This window comes from Papilio machaon, chromosome 6 (genome assembly GCF_912999745.1).
Source record: "Papilio machaon chromosome 6, ilPapMach1.1, whole genome shotgun sequence".
Lineage (NCBI taxonomy): Eukaryota > Metazoa > Arthropoda > Insecta > Lepidoptera > Papilionidae > Papilio > Papilio machaon.
Window position 1 is genome coordinate 314,608 of NC_059991.1, and position 20,093 is coordinate 334,700.

Consider the following 20,093-nt stretch of genomic DNA (forward strand, 5'->3'; position numbering starts at 1 on the left):
TTACAAGTTAAAGCTAAGTGTACTGAGTGTCGAATAAGTTTTTTTTTTTTATTTATTGTTAGATGTTTTATACGAGTTTTACATAAAATACATTTTCTGTTCATTAAATTAAAAATAAAAGAATAAACTAGGTAACTTCAATGAAGTCATTAAAGTAGATGTCCAGTCCTTTATAAAGATAAGACACGGCTTATTAAAAAAGAACAACAGCAGGTAAACAAGTGAATACCAGATAACTATCTTGTTTGAGACAAAGGCAGTCGCTAACAAAAGCAGGCCGAATCGTTTTTTTTATATCCTGAAAACATTTCAAATCCAGTTGCGACGTAAGTTACAATTTTGGAGCGAATGTTGTTTTTATATTTTTTATTGTTTTTGAACAGATGTACATATACGAGTAACTCAGTCTTTTAAATAGTTGCTGAGTGTAGATTAATCATAATAACCCAACGCTAAGCGAATGCCTTTGAAAACATTAACATGACTGCCTGTGGCTGTCATAGGGACCTTATAAACATTATTAATTTAAATCTTAAGTACCCATCCTGCGTAGAAATGCATCAATTACACAAGTGATTTATACCACCACACTTTATTCTGTACTGATGTTATTATTAAATGACTCTGCATTTATTTGCAAAAAAAATATTTCCATTTGTACTAATTTTATAATAAACCACTAAAGAGAAACGAAAATATCCACGTTATAACATGGCCACTATCCTCTATATAGCAATAAGCGATTAACTGTTAACAAAAGGCTTGTAAATTAAGCTAAATTGATTATAACTTAACGCTATTGTTGAGGTTCTCGCTACATCTCTTGAGCCATAGAGCCGCAGCACTGAAGCCTTCGTGCGCGGCTCTCAAGTTCATAATAGGTGGCGCTGTCACCCGCAGCCGCTGCTCTTTACAACTTAAAACAATAATACCGACCAGGTTTCATTAGAGCGGTATAACTCGAAAAACTGTATTGCTACTTCGAAATATAATTGTGTACAATTTAATACGTGTTTTACTGGACTTTTAAAACAAAAGTGGTTTTCATTAAATTCGCCATAATGGAGTTATGATCCTAGCTGGAGCTCTCGAATCTGATTTTGAAAACCAAATGTCTTTCGCCACCTAATAATGATTAGATAGATTATTGGGTTGTGCTGTATAATTGTGATAAATCCTGCATAAACCATTACACGAAGTTAGAGCCTTATTTTACAGGTATTCGTTTTGCAATTCACAATTAAAATAGGTTGAACTTCAACGTGTAGAGGCTCTTTTTAAATCTTCCACCGTCGCTTTGCTGTGATCCACGCGGAATGGCCTAATTAACTTTGAACGCAAGTCTTCTTTTCACCCCGTGGGAAAAAGCTGCTCGTCATTTTTTGTGCTGATTTCTTTTTCCAGTATTTTATTATTTAATTATATAAACAAAATTCTATAGACCCGTTATTCTTTTTAATCATTTCATATCTAACATCGTAGGTAAAACGGAATGTGAATGAAAACTCACATTAATTACTATAATGTCTGAAAGGAAAAATACACTATACTAATTTAATTTAATAGGGGCCCTGCGTAAATTATGACATAATCTTTGTCGATGACGATACAATGGCGCTTGTTACAATTATTCGGGCCCATAGTTGTAAAGTTCATAAAATCCTGTCGTGTCCATACAATTTAACCAACTACGTGAAATAAAACTGGCAGTCAAACTCCGTAGAAAATGCGTTTTAAAACAAATATTGATTTTCAAACGGATTCGCGTCCACACAGAATTTGTTACCCTTTGTTTAGCGCCTTTTACAGCTGAATATATACGGGTCGTCTCTATGCAGATCGGTTATCTCATTTCGAAGTATGAAAATTGGCTACTGTTTTATTTATGTTCGAGTCTAGACCAAATGTGAACCAATTAAACTATATGACCGAATATATCTATCAGTGTTGATAGATCTTTTTGTTCTCAATATGGAAACTTTATGACAACATATTGTCAACTTAAAACCAATGACAACATTTTAATAAGGTAATATAATTTTGTCTAAACTTCATCCGCCTTATTACAAAAAATCTCAACAACTCTGGTTTAAACCCGAACTACGTAGTCTAGCTTAATCTCTAAAACCATGGTCTAAATGAATCCGTATTACAAAACGTAGACCAAACCAGAACTTCATGAACTATGAATTTGAACCACGGTCAATCGCTTATGACAGATAATCATTCGCTCACTAAATGTCATTCGATAATAAACGTTCCGTTTCTGCGAAAGTTGTAACATCTGGCAATCTTTTATCGGGTATGTATATAAAATGGAATAGAATAAAGCACGTCAAACGGAATTCTTTTGAAAGTGTCCGCCCCGCCCGATCTTTGTTTTTACGTGTGTAATCTACGAGTATCTATATATATAAAAGAAAGTCGTGTTAGTTACACCACTTATAACTCAAGAACGGCTGAATCGATTTGACTGAAAATTGGTGGGCAGATAGCTTAGAACCAGGAATAGGACATAGGATAATTTTTACCCCGTTTTCTATTATTTTTTTTTCGCGCGGACGGAGTCGCGGGTAAAAGCTAGTTGTCAATAAACTAATTGAAAATGGATCAACGATATGCAAAATGATCTGCAAATTGGACTTCTGAGAAGAAAGTAAATAATTAATTACCTACTACTTAATTTACTACTACGTTTAAAAACTTTCTTTGATCCAGAAGAATTATTTTATTTTTAATATTTTAGGAAATATTGCGTCAATTAGTCGCACAATCGTGCGTTACTTTTTCCATCCACTATTTTTTCCGAAAAACGTTTGGTAAATCGGTACTTTTGTCTTAAATCTTCATTCGACAATTCGACAAAAGGATCCAAATGAACTCAACGTTTATTAGGTTGACGTGACATTTCTAATATCTCCATTGTTTCAATATCTTCAATGTCTTCCATGTCCATTAAATTAACCAAATCAGATTTTTAACAAAAACCCGATAAGGCACAAAACTCGTAACTCGACACTTCTGACATAAGTCTAAATCTGTGGTCTAAATAGTTAAACCTGGGAACGCAATGGTTTAAAGTTGTTACCATAGATAGACCAGGTTTAACGTTAAACTACGTTTTGTAATATGAATTTTAAATAAACCACTTCGAATGTAGGTTTAAACCAGGTTTTATAGTTAGACCACGTTTTGTAATAAGGCGGCATAGGTTTTTGTTTTGATCCACAGATAATGTATATATACATGATAGTATCTTTCAATTTCAAGAAAGCGATACATTTGCTAAAGAAGTGAAAAATTTTGCATCCGCGTAACATCAAGAATAGCCTATCATTTAAGTAAAGTATAAAATTAATTTAGTGAACATTGACAAAAATCACTCAATTATATAAAAAAAATAATTTGTCTAAAAGTGACGGAAAAGTATACACAACCAAAACTGAATTAATCTTAAAAGGCGGATAAACAAAATGTTTTTCAGGTAGGCATAAAATAGAAAATGTTGAGTAAACATTGTAACAAGTTGAGTTGCGGAGCAATCTCAACTTGTCAGTGTCGTCAATCAGCCGCGAGGGGTCGCGGGGTTCGCAAAAACAACCGCCGCTGAACAATTGGAAAGTGAAAATAGGTAGGAATTGCTATATTTGTTTCGTCATTCTATTGATTTGTTAAACAAGTTTGCAGGTGTAAAGGAACAAATGCGGCGCGGCCTGGCCTTGCACGACAACACAACACGCTTTTTATTGTATTTTTATGTAGAATTTCCTTAGGATTAATTCATGTCAATTAAAATTAAATTTTTCAAATTTTTGTATTAGTATAAAGGACCGTAAACAGAATTGTACTAGTTGCAAGATTAAATAAAAAAACCAATCCTTGAACTTAAAAGCAGTTGTGTCGCTTACTTAAACACTACAAGGAAATTCTAGTGACGTAACGTAACATAAATTGTATTCAACAGACAAATGAAGAAAAAAAAAATAACTATGTACATTCGGTATAGAGTTATGAACGAACCGGATTCCTATTATTTCCATTTTATGATTGTGACATTGACGTGGCACCTGGGACCGGGCTATGAATCCCGCCCGAGTCGCCAGAGAGCGTATGTGTACATTAAATATGTAACAATTTCATATCGCTTATACACTTTTTATCATATGTTTGGTTTTAGATATTTGTTTAGTTGTTAGTAATATATGTGGTACAGTAGTTTTAAAATTATGTATAAGTTTTTGAAATGTATCATTTTCTCGACTTTTAAGAATATAAGAAATATTAAGTCAAGTTCCGAGAATTTGTAGTAGAAAGTTATTCTTGCAAAAAGTTTTAAGTGGCCGCTCACAAGGCAGCCTCTTGCAAGCAAGCAGTGCGAGCGCGCATTGCTCACTGTTGAACTTGCAGTTGAATAACAATTGTAACTTGTCATTTAATCTTACTTTCGACATCGGTGTTTTTACTTTTAAACTTATCTTGCTCGTTATCAATATAGTAAAATATATTTAGCATTTACAAAATAAGATTGTAGCGTGAAAACTGAAATAGGTGAAGAACACTGAAAACTGTGTCCATCATAACAGTAAACAGCTTATTAGTTGACTACTTTGATTTTTATTTTAACTATTAGAAACTTCATGTTCGATGAAAATCATTTTAATTGACCACGAACACAACACTAATTTATACAAACCTAATATATTATTTATCAAACAAAGCCCTGAAGTAATTATACCCGGACCAACGCCAGTGACTAAAAATAATTGCCAGCTTTTAGGTAACTCCATCGTGTAGTTACTGAAATATAAAGTTAATTTACCGAAGACGAGCTCTCTCTAATGACAACCCCACTCGTTCCCTCGGAATAATTTTTCCCTCTTCCCGCAAACCATTATGTATTCATGAGGCGCGCGTCGTAACACACAAATATGTCGCTAACTACACCAATTATAACGCAACGAGCTCCAACAATTTGCGTACGAGCCGTGTGCTGTTATAATAAAAAACATGTAGTACATATTTTGTACGGATTAACATTTCTCACTTTACTTTCCTACGTGTATTAACAAATTTTGCGTGACAAGTAGTAGAGTGAATGAGCGGCTCCTTTGCTGAGCGAAGCTATCACAGTATAATGATTTAGTTTGTCCTTCAAATGCGTCTTATTGCTATTGCATTAAATTCATTTAAGAAACGACATCGAGAACAAGACTAAAATCGTCTTAACCAATCTCTGCAGTCTAAGATGTAATAATCTATTAATTAGTATTAGAAATACTTGTATCAATAAAAGAGTGGTTTATTTATACAGTAAGTATAGATCATCCTTTAAGTGGTAAGATACTCCTCCATGGAGCCTGCTCTCGTTGCGAAGTGCGAAGCAATCTGCTTAATATTAAATGTTACTGGCTAAGTTCGCGCCTGTGCCGACACTAGCTTTCACACTTAAAAACTTTCAAACGACCTCATCTTAAATATTCCATCAATGCAAAATGTACTTTAAAAGCGAAACTCTACGGTTTATAGTTTGAAAATGTTTTAAAAAAGGGTTCAGAGCTTCTAGCGTATAAAACCATCTGAATTAGACATGTGTTAAAAGCACTACATTTTATAGAAAGGTATATTTTAAAATGCATTATTTTGAAACAACAGCAACACTATACGTTGATTATTTAGTATAAAAAACTAAAATTGTTTTATATTAACTATAAGATAAGTGCACTGTAATGCGATAAGTTGTTTTTACTTGACTTTAATTTTCTACAGCCAACAGAAATCATTTTATTACATCGGAAGTTTTAGCATATCTTAGCAGAATTGCAAAGTCAGTCTTTATTTTTTGATGTGCATATTAATAATCCCTAAGAAAAATGTTTTATCCAGTTGAGTTATAAATTCATGAGTTATCTATATATTACATAAAAGAAAGTCGTGTTAGTTACACTATTTATAACTCAAGAACGGCTGAAGCGATTTGACTGAAAATTGGTGGGCAGGTAACTTAGAACCAGGAAACGGACATAGGATATTTTTTACCCCGTTTTCTATTTTTTATTCCGCGCGGACGGAGTCGCGGGTAAAAGCTCGTTATATATAAAAGAAGCAGTTATTCAGAGATGTTTAAATAATAATTTCCCAGTGCGCTGCGTCACTTTTTTGGTATCATTCAAAGGTTCTTGCCTTTCATAATTATTCAGCGGTTCTCAAATGTTCCGGCTCGAACTAATTAGGTGGGTCGAGAGTTATACGCCGGGGCTTGTACACGTATGTATGTATTCTATGAACACTACATATTATTAAAGTCATGTTTAAAAATTATGTTAATATGGCTTAGGGTGTGAAAATAGTTAATTTGCCAAAAAAAGTTTCTGTAAGTATCAAATTATTCGGTGGAAAACGATTTAATATCGACCATGAAGTCATTTACTAAGATTATAAATTGCTAATTAAATCAGTTAATTTTAATTACTTTCAAGTCATATTCACATAAAAAAAAACGAAACGAGTTATTTTTTGTAACTGTAATTTCAAGATCAAGATCAAGTATGACAAATAAAATATTAAATACTTGAAATTATGTCGTGTTAAACATATATGTAAGTATTTTGTGCATAATTTGTTATATAATATATTCATGACCCCAAAGGTGAACAAGAGCAGGAATTAAAACGATTAAGGTATCCAGTGGGATTTTAAGGGATGTTAAAGTGAGGGCCGACGCCGCGCCGACGCTCCGGATCGTATTTGCATCTCATAAGATACCATGAATAGATAATGAGACTATATACACGGGAATAAAAGACATTAAGATATTTGAAACTGATAAAAATCATTATAATTAAAACGATAAAAGAAAAGGGTAAAAATTCTCTAACAAAATATTATATTGAATATTTAAAATATTTATTTGACTAAACCTTTGCAGGTTTAGATAAATTGATTGTTTATAATGTAATTTAATTTAACAGTTCTTTTAAAAAAAAAGCCAACATTAAAAAAACAATAAAACATCTTCTATAATCATAAATATGCAAAACAACATTTAATTATCCTCACATAAAAAATCTGCGAACAAATGAACTCGGTTTTAAGAATATTCACTCGTATTGTGTTATAAGTCGAAATACAATACGAAATTCTAAATTAAATTGTATCAACCTTGTATCTGTTGGTGGAACGATATCGCGGTAAGCCCTTCAGCCCCGTCCGCCCGCGCCGTGGCCGTCGTCTTAGCGAACATAATTAGGAAGCTTTACGCTCTGTTAGTATTTGTTTACAGATGTTTACACTACCATAACATCAGTTAACAAGTTTTGTTACTAATCCTGAATGTCTTATACGTGGGGTACATTGCCTTTTAACCACTTTAAACGTATGAATCCAGTGGACGGACAAGACAAACGAAATTACATACAATGAAAACAGCAAACAACAAACTATTTCATCGAGGCTTAAATTACAAATCAATTGAAGTGGTTTTCAGAAACATACTGAGTTAATCTAACCAACGCTGAAGAACCTATTATCGTTTCAATGAAAGCTTTGATTACAAATCCCATTAATTTTATTTTACTGCTTTTGTACTTAGGCAATTTCACAATTGTAAGATCCTGGGGCGAAAGTAGCTTTGCTGAAACGAAAAGATAACATAACGAGGTGTTTATCGCTTAAGTTCCTAAGTTCTTGGTAACGTAGTCGAAATTTCCGTAGACTAACTTCCTCTATAAAGGGTATGGAACTCTTAACATCCCTCCGTTCGTAGTCATTATTATTGTCATAGTACATCTAGAAACTAAATACTGCAGTCAAGCTGTATTGGTTATGTATAGTTGTAGACAAGCAGTCTCTTGGAGTTAATTATATAAGTTCTGGACGTAACAATTCATAAAATTAATTAAAATAATATTTAGTACCTTGAGCAACGAGATCAAATACATTTTCATTTAGAACGTATTTTCTAATCAAATTTGGTCGAATTGAAAACGTAATGTGATACCATTTCTCATCAGCACCTGCTTGATTGCGTAAGACAAACACCTGGATATTTTTCACGTTCAAAAATATGGCTTTGCTAATAAAACACTTTAAGGGCTTTCGTCTGTCGCCCGCTCTGAGCGATGTGGATAAATTAACTGAGAATCCTCGAAACTTGGAAATGTATTTCACTCTCATTGAAAAACATTGACGTATATTATTCAAGGAAAAATAACTCGTCTCGAAAACGAAGATTAATTTTATAATTATTACGTTTTTGTACAAGTAATTGAATTTAATATTATTCTTTTAACATAAAAAAGTACTTGACTATTTCTGCATCAAATTTAAAATAAAACAGATGTGTACTCATATTATTTATTTATTTATTTATTTATTTATTCTTTAGCACTTTTATAAGTACAAGGAGGACTTAATGCCTAAAGGCATTCTCTACCAGTCATCCGGTATATGAGAGGAAAGTATAATTATGTGCCGGGCAGATATGAACTGAAGATACTATTTTACTAATACAATATTATGTTATACAGTAATATATTAGAAATAAATAAGTATAAATAAAATATTGTATATAATATTGATAAAACATTGTACATGTAGAAGAAAAAGAATAAGATAAATAAAAACTCTAGATTAATAAGTACAACAATACAAGTACAATATTATGACATCACAAAAGGCAATAACAGCAATTTCATTTAAAGATACGAGTATCACTGCAATGATTGCAAATAAGTATTTTTCTGTCTCTAAATTCTTGTTAAAATCTATTAAATTTCGCGTAGCAGTAAAAAGTTTTATAAATTTCTTTTTATCACCTTTATTCACGTAAAATATACTAATTAACCGGCTCCGGGGCAACATACATCCTAACGAAGGGCGATATCTTGTTAATCCGCGCATTGAATGTCCTTAGGGGAACACTTCAAATGTTCTTTATACTTCTGATTTGTAATAATAATTTTGCACATTTTATAGCATAAATTAACTGTGATGTTTTGTAAGGACGAGGACCTTTGGATTTAAACACACACTACTCAAAAGTTCAACTCAATATCTCGAAAATTGTTGGTTCTTTAGACTGACAGAGTCATCTCAGTTCCCACATACATAATTGTTTAGAATCATAGCTTTAGATCTAGGGCGTCCTATGTTTCAGGATCTAATACCTTTTTTACACCTAAATGCTGTCAATTATTCGATACATCAATAGTTATAAAATTCAATCAACGACCAAAGTATTTTCTTCTTAATATTATGTATATCCTTAAATTAAAAATATTTCCTTATTGATTGTACAAGAGAAGTTAATTAAGTAAATTTATATGTTTTCTTATATAATCGAAAAGAAAAATGAGAACCAATCATTGTAGTAGATTCTCGGAGTTCCTCAAAAGTTTTTAATGACAAAGCCACTGAAGTGCTTGACGCAAGATATTAATCTGAATGCTAATATTATTTATATGATAATATAATATATTGTTTTAAGCATAGTTCATTATTTTGTCTTTAAAGACAATTGTAGCTGTTTTTGTTTCATAAGAATGGAGCAAACGAGCGTCGAGAACACCGAGGTGATCATCAACGTCAATGAACATTCGCAACACCAGAGGAACCTGTACACTAATATAAATCGGATCTTCACAGCCACGAATGGACCTGGACTTAGTTCAGGACGTAATTACTTCACATTGCTCTAATTTGCGAACATAGTTTCTGTTAATAACACAGTCCATAAATACTTTTTAAAAACAATGCAAGTGAAACGAAGCTGGATAAGGGATCCCAGGGACCGCGATTTATTCTCGCATGTAGAGGTTTCTCGTTTATCCAGTTCTCACTTACGAGTATTAAGATTTCACCGTATTTGTATTTACCTCTAATCTCTTAGCATGAATATCTGATTCTGTTCTGTAGGGAATTCAATCATAATGAAACTGTAGCATGATGTCTTTTTCAATAAACCTTCTCGCGGCGATCCAGAGAACCCAGCGGACCTCACTTGTCAAATTAACAAACTAACTTGTCAAATAAACAATCGCTTAAAATAATTACTCGAGTAATATCAACCTAGTATAAAATTAACAAATAGGTAACTATATAATATATTGTGCTGTAATTTCTTAAAAGATTCTAGGTACCTATTTAAGAAATAGAAAAAAAATATAAAAGATTTTGTCAACTTTTTAGCATTGGACAGTTGTCGTAATACTTTTAAATTTTTAATACAATTGAGTCAACAAGTCGTAAAAAACGCATTAACATTGTTGGACCTTTTAAATAAAATTGAATAAAAAACATTTAGTCAACTTTTAATTTGCGATATTTTTCATATACAGTTTTCCATAAGTTGTACGCCTTTGGATTTGGGATGGGTCCCATTTTTAAATCATCGTTTATATACAGAAAGTTTATCTGCTTCTTTGTGCTTGGCGTCCAGCGAAAGTGTCGATTGTTTAACTTCGAATTTGGTGTAGGGTCCCTGAAATATAATAATATGTTTAACTGCAAATAAATAAAATACAATTGTGTTCACTTTGTGTTTGGAATGTTAAAATTTCTTGCAAAAATATATTTTTTTACATTCAGCATATTATTTTCATTTTACTTATTATATAAATCTTCAGATGATAGTTAGCGGACCAATAACATCTGGCAATTTCACTGTGTTAAGATCACGTTTCCATTAAAACGTTTCATTATTCACTGCGATGTAATCCTTGCATATATAAAGAACTTAGAGCCTACGTTTCTAAGGAAGGTAGGTACTTGAAACGTAACAATAAACAATTACTGTTATAACTTATCACAATGTATCTACTTGTCACATAATAATTGATAATTATTATTTATGAAGTTCTCTTGAAAATTAAAGTCCCGTTAACAAAATTAACCGAGTTAAAAGAATATTGACTTGGTATAAATTACTTTAAAATTTAAATACATGGAAATATCAATTCATATCAACATACCCATATTTTGCAAAATTGGTCCATAAAGTTGTCATCGTATCAATTAATTCCATATCTTTTTTGTTAATTCTAAAAGGTAACAGCAATGCATTGAATAAATAGAACAATTCATCTGCATGACACGCCCCATTTTCTTCTGCATATCCTGCTCGCTTTTTAACAAAATTTCTACCACCAGAATAATCGAAGTAGTAGTTATAAACGACAGCATTAGCTTTTTCGATGAACATTTCAGTCTCAAATATAGGAGGTATTTCGAAATATAGGTGAGTATAAATGTCTGACACATTCATTAATTTTTTCATGCTTACTTTATCATCGCCGAAATAAAACTTTTGTATTCTTTGTGCTTCAATAGCTGCTTCATCCTCCGACTGAAATAGCAAATCGGACGCGAATAAATATCGTCCGTTTCTCTCTTCGAGCGATTCATCCGTGTCTCCGGATATTAAAAAGAATCCCTCTTTACTGTTTGAACCGTAAATTAAAGGAACACTGCTAGTTTTTTTTGTTAATAAATTGTAAGGTAAGTCATTGATTATAGACTCCTCGCCAGGAATTATTTCTTCGACGCAGGGCAAATGCAAAAGCTGAGTATCAAAATATTTGGTAAGTGGCTTCTTTACTTTTGCTGAAACTAATTCTTTGTAAGACATTTTAGAAAATAATTCATATATTTTCAAGGGATCCTTAGTTGTGAGTCCAAAAGTTTCAGCTATAAGGCCAGCCACCCAGACAGGATTTCTGTTAATCGACCAATTCGAGGTAGATGATCCACTTTGAATAATTGCTCTATTGATCAGCCCATCTGTAACGTTGCTGGCTAATAATATGGCCGTTGATGTTGCACCGGCACTTTCGCCAAATAAAGTTATGTTATTTGGGTCCCCCCCAAAAGCTGCTATATTTTTTTTGACCCACCGTAAAGCGGCTACTTGATCTTTTAACCCGGCGTTGCCAGGGGCTTCTTTTATTCTTAAACAAGTAAAACCTAGCGCTCCTAATCTATAGTTAAACGTGACTAGAATAACATTTTTTTTCACTAAGAAATCAGGGCCATACAACAATTTCCCTCCCCCTCCCAATAAAAATGCTCCACCGTGAATGTACACCATAACAGGTAAAGGCTTTTTAGCTAATGCCGGAACATAGACATTAATTCTTAAGCAATCTTCGGAACCAAGAACTCCGATGGGTGTTGATTGTGGACAGAAATGTATCTCGTCGACTGCTTTGAACACACCATGCCAGGATGGTGGCGGACCCGGAGCCTGGAATTTGTTTCATTTCATTTTAAATTTGCATAGCAAAGGAATTAAAAAAATTCTAAATTAAAATTAGTATATTTAAATGAAAACAATAATAATTCAATATCCCTCTTTATCATACCAAACTGGATGACGATTACGTGTCCATAAGCCAAAAGATTACATTATCAACTGTACTTTTGCCTGTACGTTTTATCAACTTCTGACTGTTCTTTTTGATAACAAATTATCATCAAATATTAGTTTATTTTAAACAAGTAGTAATCAGTTGAATTGTTAATTACTCAAACAGGTTTGTTTATATGTGATGTAAATAATTGGAACTAAAATATTGATTACTTTCACTGATTAAGGTTAAATTACGGTTAATCATTTAATTATATTAATGCCCTTATCAATTAACAAGTTAACGTAGGAAGTATTTGATGAAAGAATATTCATTAACTAAAGTGAAACCTGAGTGCTTTGCGTATGAACTACAACGGTACCTTTGTTTAATGGAAAAATATACCTTGAACCTCGTGCTACTGTTTGTTGAAGCATAAGGTATGCCTATGTATTCAAAAATAGTTCCATCTGCGCTTATTTTACCGCTCAAAATGCCTTGCGCGATGGTCACTTCGGGCGCCGGCTGGTCGATTAAGTTCGCAGCGAACAATGTAAATAGTACTAAATTCGTTTTATACTTCATGTTCACACACAATAACTTTTTATCAAATAACACAATAGTTGTAAAGTCAACTTTGTAACAGTATCATTGACATGTTGTTCTGATTATAGCAGAATTATCTCCGTGACAGTTAGTTCGGGTTTGTAAACGCGTGCGTTACACAAGCGTGTTGACCTTCAACTGACGTACATAAAAATATGTAAGATTCGACGAACATTTGATCGCTTTTTTCATCGCACCTGTTGGACACTTCTAATAATTTTAAGTACATTATTCTTATACTATTAATTTCATAAAGCCATATTTTTATTAATAAAGCAACCAGTAAATGTTACTCTTTTTGTTTTATATGTATTTTCTTCTGACATAATTTATATTTAGTAATTAAAAATAATTAATGTAAATTATTCGCTCGACGTCGCTGGCGATAAACAAAGCAATAAAAATAAAAATTCAACATTAAATTGATATGAATTTACTTAATTAATTATTGGTGGTATGCCTACTGTAGGGTTCATGTTTTCAAAGGTTGGGCCTTTTTGTCGACTTTACAAAGGGAATTTGTAAGTATCGCGTTGTGCCCAGCCATACGAGTATTAACTAATATTATAAAGCAAAATGACCACGGGCAAAATCCTAATGTATTTATAAAGAAAGCATTAGGTATTGTTGTCTAATGGAAATCGTAAATAAATAAATGATTTGCTATCATAACATACTTTAATATACTTTAGTATTTAATGTAATGAAATAATAAATAAAAATATGTCCCTTTTATAATATTTGACATGACTTGGCTAACATTGTGGAAAAGAAAATATTATTTTCATGTGGATTATTTACGATTGCTTTATCCCTTGCGACAAATTAGCAAACGTTGCATAGAAGAAACTTTGCTATTTTTTATTCACAAAAATATACGTTCCGAATGTTAAGAAGTTAAGAGGTTTACTCAAGGCGATGGAAATAAAGAATTGTAATCAAAACTTTATTCCAGTATGATTAATTTCTGACTTAGAACTTTCTTAAGTAATTTTCACATTTTTTTCTTTCTCATCACTTATGAATATAAAAGTGGTGAATTCTGCTGAGACAGAGGCGGACCCTTGAATTGATTCGCCGTGGAGCGATTTGCATCGCAGACGGAGAGCGCAGTCAGCTATTACCGACGACTCAAAAACTAATCCTCAAAGTGCTAAGAACTGAGTGGCCTTTGGTCATTGGAACTATGAATATCATAGAGTCGACATCATTGTAATTTTATTTGTTACATTTATTTGAGGCAATTGAATATCGGTATTGTTTAAGGTAAGTTTAATCGTCAGGTTTTATTAGATCTGCTAGGTCCACTTTCCAGATTGTAATCACATCATTGTCTACTGAGAATTGTGGCAGCTAAATAACAAAGATTTCATCATTTGTTTTGTTTCGCCGCTTAATTAACAAAGTTATTTCAATCGTAATCCTAATTTTAATTATCTTTGTGTTCCAGATTGAGACATAGTCAGTAATGTTTTATTTGGTTTGATGTTATTATCGCGAAGAATAAATTACAAGAAAAGAAGTGGCGGCAGTGGAAGTGTTATTTGCATTGAAAATCAGCTTTATTGAATGAAAGGACTCCCCGAAGGATACCGTTTACTTTTCTTAATGGACGTGTCGATTTCTATCTCAACACAAATAAAGCAACCTCCGCTCGGAATCTCGTCTCTTTTCTATAGGCTGGCGAGGAAATTTTAAATCCAAGAGTCTTTCAGTTCTTATGGTAATTTGACCCATGCCTATTGAATCCCCTATCAATGATTAAGGAAATAAAAAATGTTCGTATCCAGATATAAATTGATTTAAACAATGATTTACATATATGGAATACATAAGAACGAAATATGCGATCGTATAATTGATATTAAAATAAAATCACGTTAGAAATTATTTGGCATGTTGGTCAAAAGTAATATTTTTTTATATATATACGATATAACTTTAGTAAAACAAAATTGGAAAATAAATAAAAAAATTATAAATGTACTTTAGACATTAGGCCAATTTGGACGGATAAGGATAATGAAAAATAAAAGGTAATATCTCTAATATGAAATGCCACCCTTGCCACTTGATGGCGAGCTAAACAGGCCGTTCTCTTCTCGTCGCCTGTCCGAAATTTTACTTGAATAAATTACACGAAAGGCGAAAACTGTTGAATTTTAACCCGATCCCGCACGTGACCGCCCGAAGAATTGCGTCGCGCTGAATTTTAATAATTTATACGTTTGCATACTATTAAAATGACAAGCCAAAAAATGTGTATTACTATTATGGCGCTTATTTCATCAAATTTCAATATTTTTCTTACGTAAGATTGGCCACAAAAAATAATAAATAGGGAGTTATCAAGGGAATGCAATACTTAACTCTTTAGTGAGAAAGTCTTGGATAATATTAATAAATCAAAAAATAAAGTAAGTAGCGTTGTACACTTAACTAATTATCAAAACAAATAATCCTAAGGAAAAATCATCTTAACCAAACAAGTATTAATTTAAGTAAAGAAGTTTAATTTTAATAATGAATTGCTCAAGATTTAGCAAGCAAGAAAATTGAGAAAGTGATGAATAATTAAAACACGTTACAATAGCTTGAATCAACTCTTTATAATTATTCTGATATACGGCGTTAACTTCTTAAGTGACAAGTAGGTAAGACAAGTGACGTAAGCTGCGGACACGAAAACGACAAGCGGAGCGGCGCGACGGAAGGGCGGAGCGGGACGATGTTATCAAAGTACACAAAACAGCGTAGCGCACAAAACAAGCGAGAGCGGATCAGTTGCCGCGCTCCACCGACGCGCCGCTCCGCTCGTCACTAATATGTGCCCGCACCCTTATTATTAGTACAATTTGTGCCTTATCCGCTCAATGTTAATTGCTTTATATGTGTATTTCTTAAGGGTATACTTAAATTTATAACACTCTAGACTCTAGAGTTACATTTTATTAGTCCGTCAAATTCGCATTTTTTTCGATTATAGTCTTTACCAATATAACGAAACTCAGATTTCTTTGCTTGTTCCATATTAACTCCATGCTCCCGAACCAATTTTAAAACTCTTTATCTTTCCAATCAGCTTTAGTACCTTAGATACTACGGTTTTATAGAAATCAGCAAAGCTCGGATGCGTTTCAAGTTTATTATATAGAAAGCTTTCTATATTTATCATAAAGAGTTTTCCATAATTGATAAGGCTTCGGATTCGGCATTTTTCCCATCTTCAAGACATCATCTATGTACAGAAAGTTCATTTGGTGTTTGTTACTTGGCATCCATTTGATTTGAAGTTCTGTTTCATCCGGAGTTGGGTCCCTGAAATCAAAAATCCTTTTGTTTTTATTCGTTTATTACAATTGATTCTGAATATATTTCTGTTAAATTTCCAATCAATTTTCAATGGCATTAATATTTTTTGTTAAGTTGAAAGCAAGCATTAAATGTACATGAGTGATTTTGTTGAATTGCAAAGTTAAAGAATTAATTTTTAAAAGTAATTATTTTCCATACCTAGATCGCTTAATCTACCAAACACCAGAATCAAAAATATATTTAAGCTTACCCATATTTTGCGAAATTAGTCCATAAAGTTGTCATTGTATTGATAATTTTTTGGTCCTTTTGATATAAAGTTAAAGGTAAAAACAATGCTTTGAATATATAAAATATATCATCGCCATGACAAGCTCCATTTTCATTTACGTAACCACTACGCATCTTCATGAAACTTCTTGATCCCGAATAATCGAAATAGTAATTATATACTGTTGTGTTTGTTCTTTCTATTAGAAGCCTCGATTCAAACAAGGAAGGCATTTCAAAATACAAATGTGTGTACATATCGGATAAATTCTTCATGTTCTTTGCATTTATTTCATCATTTCCGAAATAAAAGTTTCTTATTTTCTGTGATTCATTTGCTGCATCATTTTCCTTTTTAAAACTCAAATCTGACCCAAACATGTAAAAATTATTTCTATTTTCATACATATCTGCCCGATATTCGGATATCAAGAATAAACCTTCATTGCTAGTAGATCCATAAATGACTGGAACACTTTCAGATTTATTGTTAAATAAATTATACGGCAAATCTGTCAATACTGCTTCTTCTCCAACAATATTCTCTTCAACACACGGCAAATGCATTAGTTGTGTATCGAGGTATTTTAAAGAAGGAATTCTTACATTTGTTCCAACCAGTTCTCTTATTGATAACTTAGAAAATATTTTATATAAATCTAATCTACTATCAGCGTTGTAACCTAAGGCTTTTGCTAGAAGTCTTGCTACTTGCACGGGATTTTTGTTTATGACCCAATTAGACAGAGCCGGTCCGCTTTGAACTATAGCTCTATTGAACAAACCTAACGTTGCATTGCTCGCTAACAACAAAGCAGTAGATGTAGCACCTGCACTTTCACCAAATAACGTTATATTATCAGGATCTCCACCAAAAGCAGCAATATTTTTCTTAACCCATCGTAATGCTGTTATTTGATCCTTTAAACCTGCATTACCGGGAGCTTCTTTAATACCGAGACATAAAAATCCGAGTACGCCCAATCTGTAGTTAAACGTTACTACTATAACATCTTTTTCTATCAAGTAATCAGGTCCATATATCAGTTTCCCTCCGCCTCCAACAATAAAAGTACCACCGTGGATGTACACCATGACTGGAAAAGGTGGTTTGGCCATTGTAGGAACGTAAACATTTATCTTGAGGCAATCTTCAACACCAATGTATCCGATATAAATTGGTTGTGGACAGAAGTATATCTCATCCACCGCTTTGTAAACGCCCTGCCACGAAGGCGGTGGACCAGGGGCCTAAAAATATATCATTATTAGCTTTAAACATTTATTTTTATATTCTTTCAAATAATAAATACCTTAAATCGCGTACTGCTGTTTGTAGTAGCATAAGGAATACCAATGTATTCGTAAAACATTCCATTAGTACTCAATTTTCCGCTCAGAACTCCTTGTTCGATCGCCACTTCTGGTGCCGGTTGTTCAACTAAGTTTGAGACGAGTAGAGTAAACAAAATTAAATTCTTTTTGTGTCGCATTTTTTAATACATTCATATTATTTTATTAGTTAAAAAATATAACAAAACGTAGCAATATAAAATATTAATTGAACGTATCAAACAGTAGAATCGTACGCTGCCTATAAACAACTGATTAATTTGCTACATTTAGCGATGAGATGTTATTCATATAGTTATCTTTTATTTATATTGACTGTTATTCGACCTAATTATTGACTAAAAAGTTGCGACATTACTAATTGTTTTCATGACCTTCGAAATTAATCGATTAATCAAATTATTTCAATATGCGGTTTAATGTTGAAAATAATATTGTAAACTGCAGACAATGTTGCAATTTTTATCACCACTTCTTTGAAAATTTATTTGAAAGTTTATTTATAAAAATTAAACGTCTCATAGAAATTTTATTAATATGCAAAGAGCTACTACCATATTTTTTGTGATGGGGTTTTGTTGCTATAAGACCAGAACGTCCCAAGTGTTTTATAATTAATAATGAGTACCTATAACAAATGTCGGACAACTTAAACACTATCCTGGTTTCCTGGTCTTGTCTGAATACGGACAGGCTAGCATAGTGTTTAGCTACTAATATAGTTCCGGATCACTCGATGTAACGACTATACCTTGTACGAGAAAGTCTACTAGCAAAGACTGTACAAATGAAAACACGTAATAGTTCAATGAAGTTTAATTCCTACATAAATGTACAATTTAAAACAATAGTTGCGGGTTCATTTAAAACTGTGAAGATTCAACTTATAACGGTGAAAAGTCGAAATGGAACGAGTTTTGGGCTTTTTAATAACAACACAAAGTGCGCGCGTACGTGCTGAAGTGGTGCCGCATTGTGCCGCTGCCGCTGCCGCTTGCCTGCTATCGGCGACCTCCCACCTACCACCTACCAGCTCCCAGTTCGCAACTCGCAGCTCGTAATGAACTAACCCCGTTTCCCTGTCATCAGATATTTATTCAAACGAGCAACGAGTCATTCATTAACTTCGTTTATTATAATTTTTTTCAATATAGAATTTCAAAAGGAAAAAAAGCAAGAGACAATTTACAAAAGCGTTCATATTTCTGGATCAGATTCATACACAAAGAGACGTTATTTATTCTTCCAATTAAATGTACATACTAAACTAATAAAATGTATATTATGGGTTAATTTGAGTCTGAGTACCGAAATGTCACGAACTTTGAGTTTGTTTTACTAACTCTCCACTAAAAGAGACTCTGAGTATGGTAGATACCTGTATATTTTTAATAGACTCATGCTAAAATTCCACACATCAATAGTTAGATGTCCGAGTAGAATTATAGATGATAATATCTAGCTACTAGTAATAGGAGGTGACGCAAATGGAAGCTATCTAAGGTCGCATAAATTACGAGGTTAACTGTAACGCTCACACGAGAGTTATCTCTGAGGAATAAATTCAACTGACCGAGCTCTGTAACTAACCGCTTGTATATTAGTCTTAGCCCCGCAACGTTGGTAAAGGAATGTGAGCTTCATTTGAATAATACTTGATGTAATTACTTACCCAATTTGCTTCTTTTTTATACTATTATTATATACGTTTATTATACTCTTGTTTTGAATTATTTAGTTTATATTATATTTCATTGTTAACGGATTACAAAAAAAAAAAAAATTAATTAAGTTAAGCCGAATAAGTAATTAATAATTTGTGAAGGAATTGAGCAGACAGTAACAAGTCGAAGAAATTTAAACTTGTGGAGAGTTTTCGTCCGCAATATCTTGAAACAAGAATAAATACTACAGAAGCTAAACAAAACTTTATTGTAAGCGACCTTTTCACGTGCGAACTTAAATCGAAAGTCATCCATCAAAGACTACCATAGACTACAAATAGCTAGTCTATAAAGAGTATAACAATACATACGTACTATAATTATTAACAAAATAATACAATTACTGAAGATCAAAAAGTACACAAATACCTATCATGTTATTTTGAACGTGTTGTGAACTTTAAATGGTTAGAATGTTAGATTCAAACTATCTAATCCTATTTCTGCTGACTACAAAATGAGGCGAGTGCGAAGTTTCTATGTC

At 32.6% G+C, this 20,093-nt stretch overlaps 2 protein-coding genes across 3 annotated transcripts; both read right to left on the minus strand.

Moving 5' to 3' along the window:
• Positions 1–10,296: 10,296 nt before the first annotated feature.
• On the minus strand, positions 10,297–13,074 carry LOC106710949 (esterase FE4). The gene is made up of 3 exons (XM_014503140.2): positions 12,747–13,074; positions 10,968–12,238; positions 10,297–10,477 (listed from the first exon to the last, which is right to left on the minus strand). The coding sequence occupies exons 1-3, from the start codon at positions 12,924–12,926 to the stop codon at positions 10,297–10,299; spliced, it is 1,632 nt and encodes a 543-aa protein (XP_014358626.2). The 5' UTR covers positions 12,927–13,074.
• Positions 13,075–15,582: 2,508 nt separating this feature from the next.
• LOC106710952 (esterase FE4) lies at positions 15,583–18,564 on the minus strand. Of its 2 annotated transcripts, XM_045678206.1 has the most exons (4): positions 18,514–18,564; positions 17,846–17,973; positions 16,513–17,783; positions 15,583–16,265 (listed from the first exon to the last, which is right to left on the minus strand). In XM_045678206.1, the coding sequence occupies exons 2-4, from the start codon at positions 17,903–17,905 to the stop codon at positions 16,094–16,096; spliced, it is 1,503 nt and encodes a 500-aa protein (XP_045534162.1). In that variant the 5' UTR covers positions 17,906–17,973; positions 18,514–18,564; the 3' UTR covers positions 15,583–16,093. The 2 variants fall into 2 exon arrangements, with proteins under 2 accessions (XP_045534162.1, XP_014358629.2); XM_014503143.2 differs by lacking the exon at positions 18,514–18,564 and having other exon boundaries at positions 17,846–18,057.
• Between the last annotated feature and the right edge of the window lie 1,529 nt (positions 18,565–20,093).

Excerpts from the sequence above, each read along its gene's own strand:
- LOC106710949 (XM_014503140.2), bottom strand. The coding sequence starts at position 12,926 with ATGAAGTATAAAACGAATTTAGTACTATTTACATTGTTCGCTGCGAAC. Across the intron at positions 12,239-12,746 it reads ACAGTAGCACGAGGTTCAAG|GCTCCGGGTCCGCCACCATC; the intron begins GTATATTTTTCC and ends AACAAATTCCAG. Across the intron at positions 10,478-10,967 it reads ACCAATTTTGCAAAATATGG|GGACCCTACACCAAATTCGA; the intron begins GTATGTTGATAT and ends ATTATATTTCAG.
- LOC106710952 (XM_014503143.2), bottom strand. The coding sequence starts at position 18,025 with ATGCGACACAAAAAGAATTTAATTTTGTTTACTCTACTCGTCTCAAAC. Across the intron at positions 17,784-17,845 it reads ACAGCAGTACGCGATTTAAG|GCCCCTGGTCCACCGCCTTC; the intron begins GTATTTATTATT and ends ATATATTTTTAG. Across the intron at positions 16,266-16,512 it reads ACTAATTTCGCAAAATATGG|GGACCCAACTCCGGATGAAA; the intron begins GTAAGCTTAAAT and ends TTTTGATTTCAG.